The sequence below is a fragment of the Protopterus annectens genome, chromosome 1.part2, assembly GCF_019279795.1.
Source record: "Protopterus annectens isolate FY-2018-M chromosome 1.part2, PAN1.0, whole genome shotgun sequence".
Taxonomy (NCBI): domain Eukaryota; kingdom Metazoa; phylum Chordata; order Ceratodontiformes; family Protopteridae; genus Protopterus; species Protopterus annectens.
Genome location: NC_056727.1, coordinates 365,017,761 through 365,032,244, shown reverse-complemented (window position 1 = coordinate 365,032,244; position 14,484 = coordinate 365,017,761). Strand labels below are relative to the sequence as shown.

Here is a 14,484-nt window from a genome sequence, read left to right as displayed (position 1 = left end):
TGTCTGAAAACTACAAAATGTTGCAAGCTCCATCAGCTATACATCCTAACAAAATGCTTAAATTTCTGCCCTTAAAAAAAAAAAATCAAGTATTTTACACAGAAAACTTACTAAATCAGTTAGTCCAGCTAAAGCAAAAATTCCAAGGGCCAAGTTAAAATTTTCTTCCACAATCAGGTAGCCCAAATATGGAGACAGTCCAATCCTTGCCATGCACAGCAAATTTGGAATCGTCCAAGGATTTTCATACTGTGAGTAAAAAACAAACATAAGGTCATACAATTCAGTTCCAACAAGCCTGCCTATTAAATTTTAAAACAAACTGCTGAAAATTATACAAACTAACGAAACGTTTATGAAGCACATTGCCAGCTATTCTAACTAAAGCAAAACAAACCATTTCTGCCATTATTCAATCAGAATAGACAACATCAATGTTATTCTCCACCAACCACTGACCCATCATAAGAGAAATAAGAATATTCCTTCAGCTAGACTTAGAAAAGTAGTTATAATGTATAAAGAACCTTGGTAAACTAACATAAAATAAAATACAAACAAGAACAAGCTGCAATACTGTCTGGTCCACAGTTTGGATGCCTGTGGCCAATTTGCTGCACAGCCTTCACCATATAATCTCAATGTACATTCTGGATAAGAGGCATACAAATATAACAAAACTAACCAATAAAAAGCAAATGCTCACTTAACAACAGCATAAAATATTCTTATCCCCTTTCACTTATCAGTGACATCAAATATTCTTATCATATTTCACAAGGACACAATATCCATGGAGAAAAAAAAAAGTCTCCATCACCCCAAGTTTTCTGTAGAAAAAAACTACATGTATTGGTATGCCAAAAGTCACCATTTCAATTTCTATGACACTACAGTTTCTCAACAGATTTATTGCTGAAGAATACCAAGACCTTCTATAAGTAGAAAGCCAGTTCATCTACAAAATCATCTTCCAAACAAGTGAATGAATAACAAGCACCTAACAGTGGCACATTTTGATTTGCACTGGATTTTAACTGCAGCAGTACAGGTTATAAAGTTTTGATCTCCTTTCACACCTTACATTACAACCCCCCCCCCCCATTCATTTCACCCTCAGTCCATGCCACATCTACACAGTCACCTCTCCCCATCACCCACATTCTTCTCCTCCTTCCCATCACTTCTACATTACACAAGGTAACAACATGTTACACGTATCTTTGCTATCCCTATCCCTCACATATCCCTTTCCTACTCAACAAACTTAACCACCACTCTCACCCATACATCTTTTCTCTCTAACCCCTACCACCTACAGGAATCCTCTACACTCCACTTTCCTTTCCTACCCAAAACAACCATCATATCAGTTTCACATTACCACAATTCCAATGATGAAGGGGGGAAAAAGCACCGAAAACCACACTTCCCTAAATCAGCTTACAAATTTACACTTGTAATTTTCATACTTCTTATAAACAGTAACACTAAACTTACTCCTGGACCTCCCCTTACACAGACATTGAGAAATCTACTACATTTTCTCACCACCACTTGCTCCCTCATAAATGCACAAAGTATCAAAAATAAGCTTGACCAAGTTAGTCTTTTATCTCATGCCACAACCCAGAGATAGGTGCAGTCACAGAATCTTTAATTACGAACGACTGCCCCAACTTCCATCTTATTCTTTAATCCTTCAACTAAAGACCCTAAACTATACTCAAAGCCAGGGCGGGCAATGATTTTATGCAACTCTTGCCTTAACCCCAATACTGCTACTGGGTCAGAACCTTACTGGAAAATTCCCCTCCAACAACAGGCCTCCTGTGCTAGTAGCATCTGCCTAACTACCTCCCTCCACCTGCCTCTGCCTAAATTCAAATCACTCATAATAACATTTTATCTGCCACTTATAAAAAAAGATCATCATCAACATTGTAGGGGACTTCAACCTCGATATTCTTGGATCCCACTCCAATTACATAGCAAAGCTCACTGCTCATCTTAGCCTGATTTGTATGTCCTCTAAACCAACAAAACCTAACTTACACACACACCAACCATACTTTCTAGGAGCTAGTAATAAACAATCCTGATACAATCTCCAGCCTTACCATATACCCACGACTGGTTAGTTACCCCTGCCCCATCACATTTACAATTCTCAGCCACTCTTTTAAGCCATTCTCCAAATCTGCAACACTTCGATCAAAATCTAACACTAATGAGAAACTTGACCACCACCAATCCAGTTTTGACTGGTCCGACCTACTCAGTTAATTAAGTGGCCTCCATCCTGACCCAAATTTAGTCTCTTTCTCCATGAGAAATTCCTTCCTTCCTCCAGTAAAAAGGCTATTACAGCCTATCAAAAACACCTGGCTGACCACAGAACTTAAACACATCTTCCATCATTGAGAAGATGCACGGTACATCTGGAAACAAAACTTTTATCATAAAATTGAGTTCTAAATTTACCAGTCTGGATTTCAGCCAAACAAGAAGTTTAGAGCCACAAAAGATGCTTTTACAAAAACAGACAATGCTCCCATATCCACAAACCAGAACACTTCTGAAATGACATAAAGCTACTCATTTGCTGCATAAGTTATGACAACTCTACCACTAACTTCATCCTATACTCTAGCACTGTCTCCACGCAGTCTTTCTCATTTAATTCAGCAACCTGCCCAAAGTCACATCTAGCATTCCCTTAAGTCTGCCTTGGCCACCTTCTCTTCCCTCCTCCATTTTTACCTTCCTTGTACTTTAAATATATGAATGCCAAAGATGATGAATCACACCTTAACCAAATCCCAAAAGAAAGATTCTTCGTCCAGCTCACACAACCTCATTTATCTATGTAAATATTTCCTAACCATTCCACTCACCCACACCATAACCTCTGTTGAAAACGAACAGCAAAGCAGCTCTTCTGTTTTCCTCATTCATCCAACACCACCACTTGCTCTCTAAAAATCAAGAGGGGTGGTGGTCGAGGCACCACGACAGCCCCATGGACTGTGAAATGAAATCTTACTGAATATGGACAAAAGCAACCTTACAGGAGCAGTCTTTGATGACCTTGCTAAAGTCTTTTATTTCACAGACCACTCACTACTACTCAATAAACTCAGTGAAACTGAGATTAGAAAAGATTCCCTACCTTGGTTCAAACAGACATTACAATGTTAAAATTTGAAATTCCTGTTCAAAAGCAGCATCACTATTTAAAGAAGTCCTTCAGGGCTCCATTCTTGTGTATCTTATTTTCCCCATAAACTCCCTTACAATTTGTCCATGCATTCCAATCATTTTATATGATAATGACATTGACATCTTCAGATCCAACCACTAGGGGCCTAAACAACCAAGGGAGATGGGGGGGGTCAGAGATATGCTCGCCACAACCAATGGCACAATCACAATCCCAGTTTTCAGACCAACAACAGAACCAATTACAATTGAGTGCAGAAGAGCGTTGTGGCATGACTTTTTGGACTAGTTACTTTAATTGTGTTTTTCCAACTCTAGAAGCATTTTGCACTGAATTTGTTGATGAGCAAAACAAAGTTGAAAATATTAGCTTGAATACATTAAGTTGCAAGCACATCTGTGATAAATTTTCTATATACAATTTTACTGAGTTACAAATATCTACAGATTACACCACATTGTTTCAGAAAGGATTTTCTTTTTTACCCATGTACAGATATGATGTTGGAAGGTTACTCATGCATTTAAAACTGTACACTAGATTGTTGAATTTAAATATGTTTTTTGCTAATAATGGTAATCCTTCTGCTGACCATGTTTTGAATCCTAAGCAAAGTAGTACCTTTATACCACCCTGTAACCCTATGATAATGGTGTTTGAAAAATTATGTGAGAGTCAGATTAGGAGATGTGTCTGGTTAGACAAGATTAACAAAGACAATTTAACTAGTGGTGAAACGTTTAGTTTAAAACAACTCACAGAATAAAACACACACACACACACACACACACACAGTGATGAAACCAGACAAAGGGGTGTGTGTGTGTGTGGGGGGGGGGTGATCATGACCAACATGGATTACACATGTAAAATGGAAGAACTGTTGAATGACAATAATAAATACGAAAGAGCATCAACATTTGATGTGTACCGAGCGTATGCAAAGATAGATTGGCAGCTTTATGAATACCTTTGTGAAGGAGCTCTTATGGTTGACCATCCAGTGATTCATCAAATATTTGGTATTCCAAAAATACATAAATGTGTAAATTTACCTCCATTCAGACCAACTGTAGCTGCTAAGGAATGCAAGACTGGAGCTATGGCTTCGTTCATTGATTTGAACTGTAAAAAATTTTTCGAAAAGACAACATATATTAAGGGATTCCTGGCACTGCTTGGACACTATTCGAAAGATACACCTAAAGGGTAATGAAGAATTTATGTTTGTAACTACTGACGTCATTAACCCTTTTTCCATTATACCCCATGATACTGGCTTGGAATTTTTTGGGAATAGCTTGAAGGAACTAGGGGAATTACACATTGTTTTAAGGGAATTAATGGTGGATTTGATGGAGATGGTTTTGTTTAATAATTTTATCTTATTTAATGGAGAGTTTTACAAGCAGATTAAAGGTGTTGCGATGGGGGCGTGATGTGCCCCTATATACGCGAATCTAGTGTTGTACGAGTGGGAGAGGCAGTTTGTTTTCACCTCAAAGTATACATCCACGATATTAAGGTATTTACATTACTTGGATGATATACTCATTTTATGGAGAGGTACTGAAGAAGAATTACTGGAGTTTATAGATTATTTGGGAAATAAGACTGGGTTTTTAAAGTTTACCAGTCAATATAACAAGGACAAAATAGAATTTCTTGACATTTTGCTATAATGTGGTGGTGAAATTTGCTCTAGTATCTTCCATTAAAAAAGTACAGTAACTTTTCTTCATTATGATAGTTGCCATCCACACATTTTAAAGAATGTGGTGAAAGGACAAACGGTCCAGGTATCAAGGCTTGTTAGCCAAGAAATAGATTATCTCATGGATCTTTTTAGGAATAGGTGCTATCCCCCAGATCTATTACTCAGCAAACGAAATGAGACATGTAAGAAATGAAATTCCTTCTATCGACCGATTCTCCTTGATACTAAGAGGGATGGTGTTAATTTGAACAACATAAGTGTGATTGAGCAAAACATGTATTCCAAGAGTGCAGTTATGACATTGGAGTATAACCATACAGCACCTAAGATAAAGAATATTATAGAAACAACATGGGATAGTGTGTTTACTGGAGACATGAAGGATATAGTGGGCCCTAAACCCATTTTTTCATATAGTAGAGGTATGAATTTAAAAGAACTATTAGAAAGAGGTTCAAAGGATCCATACAACAACATTTCCCGAATGGGTAAATGTGGTTTGTGTAGTACGTGTAAGTACATAAATGATGGCCCATATGTGAAGGTTAACAACTATAACATAACACTCAGGTTACCAGGGAACTGTAACTGTAACACAGACATGGTGGTGTATCTTGCCACCTGCCTCAGCTATCATGCATTTTATGTGGGTAAAACTATACGTAAGCTTAGGAAACGTATTTTAGAACACAACAGGGACATTAAAAACAAAAAAGGAGCAAGTGCCCTGTTTACCCACAGTGCGGATCTATAAATTTTAAAAGATTTTTATTCTTTGTGATAGATAGGATATCCAAGACTGAGGCAGGTGGTGATTTTAATACCTTACTGGAAATGAGAGTGTGTTTATGGCAGCTTTGCTTAGAAGCAAATAAACCACCAGGTATAAAATGACTGTATTTCGATTACTTTGTTGTGTCTTTTGGCTTTTCCCAGTTAGGGGTCGCCACAGCGGAACTCCGGTCCGCTAATGATTGGTAGTTGATTTTTACATGCCGAGTTACCAGCCCTGACGCACAACCTTCAACGAAGGTACGCCCATTCACACATGTCTCCACGCAGAAGACGCTCTAGCTGAGAATCGAACCGGACAGCGTCTTACTGTGAGGCGACGACGACTGTATTTCGATTACTAGTATACTAAAACATAAATCCTACTTGATATGACAGAAGGCATTAAGTTTCAGCATTTTAGAGTGCGTATTTGCGCATCAACAAATGTTTATGCAGTGGACTTTTACATAGTAGTGAACTGCGATTATGGAATCAATAATAAGTTATATCGGTACACAATTTTAATGCAATTAATATTTTAAATCAATTTTCATGAATATATATTTGCACATATCTTTATAGAATTTTATATAATGGTTGCAATATTTTTAACTAACATTTAAACATAAGTAGTTTCATATGGTTAGTGTGGGTTTTGTATTGTATGTTTTTTATGGTTGCCACTTCTAAATCAAGTACAGCATTGCACTTCATTATAATTGCTTAATTATCTGGTCACATGATTTAATTGATTGTTAAATGATTTATAAGGGCAGTTTTGTCTTGATGTATTTTACTCTGATGAAGCCCACAAAAAGATGGGTGAAAGCGCTTAGTACGTTCTGGATGTAATAAATGGCTGGTGTGTCTGGTAACAGCGTCGTAGATTTCTTCCTTACTAGTTGATGGTTGCTGGTTTCAAAGTTGTTTGACTATTTAAAGAAGTCCTTCAGGGCTCGATTCTTGCGCATCTTATTTTCACCATAAACTCCCTTACAAATGTCCATGCATTCCAATCATTTCATATGTTAATGACATTGACATCTTCAGATCCAACCACTCCAACTTTCAAATCCCAGCTTCAAAATAATCTCCAGTCACCAGATAAACTGCTTCTTCATCACAAACTATTATTGAATCCCTCCAAATCTAAATCTATGAACTTCAGGACTTGTCAAGAGCTGTCCAAGGCATTAAAGACCCTCACTATTACAGGTACAACTCTCCAATTGCCATTACTTCCACTTTAAAGTTTCCTGGAATTTGGCTTGGTCAAACTGCTGGCTTCTAGTACCACATAAAAAAAAAAACAAATGGATAACAAAACAAATTCTCTTCTGGGTCAGAAAAATCTTCTCCTCCTCCATAAAAACACTTGCAAGAGCAGCAGTAGGGGCTACTACTCTCTCAATTATAATACAGGTTACCCCCTCAGAGCTGTAGCCTCGAAACTAATTCAAAAACCCTTCAATTTCAAATAAAAGAGGGCATATTGCATTTCTAACTCATCCCCATAATGAATACCACCATCTGACACCTTCTTCTAAAGGCAAATGGCTTCCAGTCAGAGCTGACCTCTTACTGGGCTCACTTGTTTACAAAACCACGTCTCCTAAAATATTTTCTACACTCTCAGATAAACTCTTCTAAAACCCCTTGTACAACCTAATTCATCTCTCACAATATACCAGCAATCTGCTGACATCTATAAATAAACTACATTACTTGAATCACAGTTTATCCATTCCCACACCTAAACTCTTGTAATTCACTTCCTAGCTATCTAAATGAGGTCCTCTCTGATGACAAAGACCACATCTCATAAACAGCATAAACACTCAAGCAAAATGCCAATGCTTTCAGGCACTGCACATCACAAACTACAATAAAACCTACATCTTTCCATTCATCCACCCTCCACCTTGTCATCCACCTAGCCACTTACTCTGTTGTCTCAATTACAAAAGGACCCCCTTTTTCTCTCTTTTTCTCCTTCTCCTGTCAACCTCTCTTTTCCTCACTCCTTACTAATTTGTACATAGCACTTTCCTTGCTCTCATTGATCCTCATTAAAGTCTGTCATTTGTTTCAATTTTGTATATAACTTGTCAATATAAATATGCCATTTACATCTTTGTTGCACTGAACTTGTTATTCTAGATGTTTTTCATAAGCTGTGTGTATTCGCCAGAGTAAGATCATCGTTGTAATAGATCAGGCCACCCCCCCCCCCCCCCCCAGCCAATTCAGTGTTGCCTGCTGTGCTGCTGACAAAATTGCTGACACTGTCTTCAAATTTTGTTCCACAGACACTGATGGAGATTTGCTAAACAAAACAGCTGCACACCGAAAACAGCGTTACCAAGAACAACAGTAAACATCTCTTCCCTTGAAACTCGCATTCATTGAAAATGCACCTGGTAGGAGGCAAATTAAGTATACATTGGTCCTCAGGCTGTTTTTAAACAATGGGCTCCCCAAGCATTAATACATGCATTGTCTGATTTACCTTTAAGATCGTTTTACATTTGTTTCTTGTTTAATACAGCAACATTTGTTAAAGTGCATTTTAAATTTGCAGTTTAACATTTTTTTCCAGTAATGAATGAAACGGAATATAAGAACCAATACAAACATTTTAACCATAAAAGGCCACTAAAGCTGCAGCCATAATTCACCAATATCTGTACTCTACTCTTAAGGCCACTAAATCAACTGAGTACACATCACATGTCTGTCCTCAATAAAAAATGGCAACAGTAAAGTATTCCGATATGCTTTACATAAATGCACACTAGTCCTGCAAAGACACGGATTAGAGACTCTTAACTTTATCAGCACAGCAGAGTCAGTTATTTTTATCTACAGACATAAGTGCAAAACACGAACAACTGCAGCACAGTGAATGACATGCACGTAATAACACAAAAAACAAAAACGGATCTCAATGCCTGGGGTAAAATAATCCACTTTAATAGCAAGCAAAGCTTTCAGGAAAACACTTTCAATGCATAATGAAGCCATTTTTAAAACCAACAATTTTATATATAATCACATGACATGAAATAGCCAATCAAGTTTTTTCCTATAAAAGTTAAACATTTTATTACAAATTTAAAATGACAGTACAAATAAAAACTTTACTTATAGTACATACAAATACAATATGAAAACATGTATACGCATTATTTAATACTGCAATTTCTCATCATAATTTCATTGCCTTATTCTGTAATATCGGATTACGCTGGTGACAGCGTTCAAACCTGGATCCTTTTCAGCCTGCAACCTTATAATCCAATTAGATCCAGCTACTTTGGTTTAATTTAAGAAACCCCCTCCCCTTAAATTTGGAAAAATCTTCTGTATTACTCTAAATGTAACCATATGTGAATATTATTTTCTTTTACATGTCTGGCTAAGAATTTGTTAAAAACCCTATTTTGAGCACTGAGAGATGCTCAGAGGTCCTTTCTTTTAATTTTTTATTGTATTTTCCCACACAGAAACATTTACAGCACTCACAGACCGCTTGATACACAACAATTTCAGTGTTGAAAGTAGCAAAACAACCAAAGTAATAATGTCTTTTACTTACAGGATGTTCAACGACCGTACCTATAAGTATAACTACAAAAGGAACAATTATAACAATGTAAAGTGCCTTTTTTATTTATATCTAGAGTTTGTCCTGTTTTGCTTCATTTCTTTATTGCAAATTCTCCGTTTATGATTATTACATTTTTTATAAAAAAAAGATTTTTTTTTTATATAACATTCTCCTCAACTCCTGAAGAGTATATAAAATACCCTGATTTGTATTTATGATGTTCCTTACCCCCCACAGTGTTATTACTATACTGGGTTATTTATCTCATCTTACTTGAATGTTTATCCTTTTGCCTTGTTGCAAGTAGGAATGATGTTAATGATGTTATACATAACGTAAATAGTCTTATTTATAATTTGCAAGTACAAGATGACATTCCATACAAACTATATCATTTTACATATGCTGCACACTCTGTTATACTGGTGCCTTATAGATTACCTAAGATACATAAAGACAAGTACCATTCTCCCATGAGGCGTATAGTTTCTGGTCGAGGATGGGTTACTGAACCACTCTCTACATATCTAGAACATATACAGAGTATTTTGTTAAAGGATGTTAAAAGTTTTACACATGATACTAGTAATTTCCTAGAAATGTTGTATCAATTGCATTTAACTAATGATGAAAATGAATTTATTATGGTGACTATGGATGTCAATTCTTTGTTTACTATTATCCAAAATCCATACAGTGTTCAAGCAGTTATAGAAAACTTGCGTGCAAACACTACTTATGGGGGGGGGGGGGCTGACACTATTTGCCTTTTATTAGAAATAGTTTTGACTAGAAATATTTTTTTTATTTAAAACAATTTTATTATCAACAGTTAGGTGTTGCCATGGGAACGTTGGTGGTGAACACACATGCAAATATAGTGCTTGATAAATAGGAAACTCTGCACATATTTGACTGCCCTAATGCTTTAAGACGGACTGTTTTATTGTATACATATTTTGTTGACCACATTTTCTTTGTCTGGAAAGGGAATGAAATAAGTCTGTTGGATTACGTTCAGTATTTAAAAAATACGACTGATTTTTTTTAAATTAAAGGTAAAATATTCTACAGTAGAAATTAATTTTGTGGATATTACAATTAAGAATAATAATGAGACATTATCTGAGTATTTATAAGAAGGAAGTGCAAGCAAATAGATGTCTACATAGGAGAAGTATGCACCCACTTACACATCTAGGGGCATAGTGAAGGGTCAAATTCTCAGAGTCAGCACATTTACGACTGCTTCAGTGTTATGGATAATCAGTTGTCAGTAACGCGCCAAAAATTTCAAGCAAGAGGTTATAAAGAATTACTTTTAGACAAGATGCCCATCTATGTTATTAAAGAAAGAGATGGGCACGTAAAATCATTTTTTCTAATATACAGCATGACAGGCAAAAGGATAAACATTTAAGTAAGATGGAAGCTATAACCCAGTATAGTAATAAAACTGCGGGTATAAGGAACATCATGAAATAAAAATTAGGGTATTTTATGTGCCCTTTCTGGAGTTGAGAATTTTAGATTAAAAAAAATATATATTTTTCTTATAAAAAATGTGATAATCTTAAGCAAAGATTTTACTATAAAGAAATTAAGCAAAATATGATTGAAACTCTAGATATAAATAAAAAAGGCACTTTACCTTGTTATAATTGCTCCTTTTGTAAAGTTTATACTTACAGGTACAGTCTGTGACCTGTGAACATCCTGTAAGTAAAACGCATTATTACTTTGATTGTTCTACTACTTGTAACACTGGAAAATTGTATTTATTGCATGTGTTTACCGGGAAAGTCCACTGGGCCTAAAAGAACCCATTTTCAGTGGAGGCCCGGACAGAAAAGTTCGGACAATACAGATACAGAAAATATTAAACATTAATTGGTGCAAAGTAGACACAGTGTTACACATGGTGATGACAGTAATACATACAGAATACATACATAAAAGCAGGATTTTTTTTTTGGTTGCCAAATGAGTTCAAAGAGGTATAAACAGATATATTACTCTGCATTATTGTACAAGTATCAACAAGTGATGAAAAATAATATTTATGGAGAAAATATCATCAGTCAGCAGCAGCAAAATGTAAAGGAGTTTAGTTATCATATAAGGAGAAGGAGGAGGTCAGATTATAGAGCAGGTACATAGCCAGGAAGAGTTGAGATGATTTTTCAGCATTTGTTTGAACATGATGTTGCTGCCTGTGCTTCTTATAGAAGGTAGAAGCGAGTTCCACGGTTTAGCGATGGTGAAGGAGTAGAGGAGTTGACCAGCAGGTAAGGTGGGCTTTTCTACTTTTAGAAGTAGGTGATTTTTCAGATCTTAGTTGTCTGCTGGGTTGGTATTGGGCAAGTAGTGTCCAAACAGTAGGACAGTCTGTGAGTCTGCAGATTTTGTACACTGAATGAGAGATGGTGGGGGAGTTCCAGCCAGTCTAATTGTTTCAGTGAGTTACAGTGTGGGATGAGAATTTGGCCTTGGTAACAAATTTGGCTATTCTGTTGTAACACATTTCAAGTTTGGATCTTGCAGAATTTTGGATATTAGTAGGGACAGGGGTGTCATAAAGGAGAGAGGGTGGTTGAAAGGGGTTGTCTAGTAGAGAGGCTAAGAAAGTGTTGGTGCCTGTAGAGTATACTGAGCTTTTGGTGTGTGTTTTTCATGTTATTGTTTCTGTGCAGGTCAAAGTTAAGGTTTTCACTTATAATAATGCCTAGTAGTTTAGTGTGGGGGAAAGCATCGATACTAGTATTGTCTTGGGCTTGAAAAGGGAAGAGTTTTTTTTTTTTTTTTTTTTAATCTAGAGGAATGGTTTTCTTATGGCTAAGTTTTTTTCGAATTTAGGGCAAGGCGATTGTTAAGTATCAAAGCTTCACTAAATGTGAAGGCATTCTGGGGGATTTGCTGGAATTTGCAGTGCATATTATTGCAGAGTCGTCAGCATACTGGATACCTGAGCATTGTGACAGAGTGAAGTGAAAGTTGTTAATAAAGATGCTAAATAAGAGAGGACCATGTATGAAGCCTTGGGGTAACCCCTGTAGAAGTACCGATGAAGGGAAAGTAAGACTGTTGTCATTTGGTGGATTGCTGCCTATTGCTGAGACAGCTACTGAACCACTGTAAGGTAGGTGGGAAAATGTTGTGTATCAAGCTGTTACGTGGGAAAATGCAATTGAAAATTAAAAGAAAGATCTCTGAGCATCTCCCAGAGATAAGGTTTCAATGCATTCTTTAGCCAGACATGTAAAAGAAAATAATAATTCACTTAATAGAGTAATACAGAAGATTTTTCCAAATTTAAGGGGAGGGGATCCCTTAAATGAAACCGAAAAAGCTGAATATAACTGGATTACAAGGTTGCAGGCTGAAATAGAACCAGGTTTGAATGCAGTAGCCAGCCTGAAACCAATATTAAAAAATAAGGTGACGAAATTAAGATGAAAAATTGCACCATTAAATAATGTTCATTAATATTTATACATGGTTTTATATTGCTATTTAGGTACTATAGGTAAAATCTGTTTAGACTGTCATTTTAAATTTGATACGAAATATTTAAACTTTTATAGGAAGGAACTCAATTGGCTATTTAATGTCATGTGACTATATATAAAATGCTGGTTTTAAAAATGTCTTCATTACACATTGAAAAGGGAAGTGTTTTTCTGAAAGATTTGCTTGCTATTAAAGTGGATTATTATACCTCAGATGTTGAGATCCGGTTTTGGATTTTGTGCATCTACAGACATCTCCCATTATTCTCAAGATGTCCATGTCAAAAAATAATAATAACGATGACCAAAGTCAAATATTTCAAATTTGTTTTACACAAACACACAGTAGCCAAAGTATTACTACTCAATATGCGCGTGCGCGCACACACACACACAAACACGCAAATGCACACACACACAAAAACCCAGACAAAAACACACATTTGTCCTGCAAAACCAGATTAGACCGTTTACAAATGAAAGTATATTCATCCACAGAGAGCCTTCCACCAGCAGTTATAACCACTTTGTTGACAGTACGCACCCTTTACTGTTAGGAAGAAATAAATTGTATGTACTTTATTGGTAGCTTTGGATGAACTACACTAAACTGTACAAAGGCCACCATCATCATACCATAAGATCCAGCCACGTGTAGCACAGTGTAGACAGAACAGTATTTATTGACACCTAAGCATATGTTATAAGGTGTTTTATTTCTAAGTCAATACGCACAATCTCTGCAGAAGTAAAAGTAATCTGAATAATTCTGCTTTAAAGAGAATGATTACAAATGAGAAGCTGCTGCTAGCAAACAACTTTGCATGTCAGTGTTTGCTCGACACCTACATCTCATTTTTAACCTAACTACATCATCTCCATCATCAAGAATAGCCATCCCTTCTGACATCACTCAATACAAGTTTGACCTACATGAATGGCCAATACATAATGTTGAACTGTTGTAGCATACACCTCCAGAATCAATAGAGCCGGATATTGGACAAATGGGTGCAGAAATTCAAAAGACAAAATGTGCAACAGATCTGCTAACAACCTGGGACAGCCCACTGGACACGTATCCATTTTATAGGGCAGCTCAGTAGTACTGTCTGGTGAAGTAACTTGTCAGAGTCACAGAAGGCTGAGGAAATCAAATTAAGTACTACGGGAAGCAGCTCATAACCTTACTCATCTGCACTAATTGCTAGACAAAACGGGTCTATATCACAACGAAAGTACAAAAGTTCGATTGTTGTAATATTGAACCCTAAAGTCCGAAACCAAACAAAACCGAAAATACAGAACAGCGATTTTTTCCCAGGAAAAAAAAATGCTGTTCTGTGATGACAAAAAAAAAAATATTAACCTTAAAGTGGGGGCTTCGCCTCCCACACCCCCCAACGTGGGGGTGCTGTACCCCCCACCCCCTACTTAAATATACCAACTCTGAGATCACACCACAGTGGAGGAAATAGCAAAGCGCCGAAAACAGCCCACCGATTTTTTTCCCTGGGAAAAAAAGTTGATGTGCCGTGGCTTCGCTATTTTCAACTTTCAGACTTTAGGGTTCGATATTGCAATGTTCAAACTTGTTTTAGTTAGACGTAATATAGACCCAGACAAAACGGTTGTTGGCCAGACAGTGCAT

The 14,484-nt window shown here is 36.5% G+C and overlaps 1 protein-coding gene across 3 annotated transcripts in view; it reads right to left on the bottom strand.

The window, feature by feature from the left end:
• CRLS1 (cardiolipin synthase 1) overlaps positions 1-14,484 on the bottom strand; it is a 317,085-nt gene that overhangs the window by 274,021 nt on the left and 28,580 nt on the right. For all 3 annotated transcript variants that reach the window (XM_044056482.1, XM_044056498.1, XM_044056490.1), the window contains exon 2: positions 112-249. In XM_044056482.1, the coding sequence (XP_043912417.1) occupies positions 112-213 (102 nt within the window). In that variant the 5' untranslated portion in view covers positions 214-249. The remainder of the gene's footprint in view (positions 1-111; positions 250-14,484) is intronic.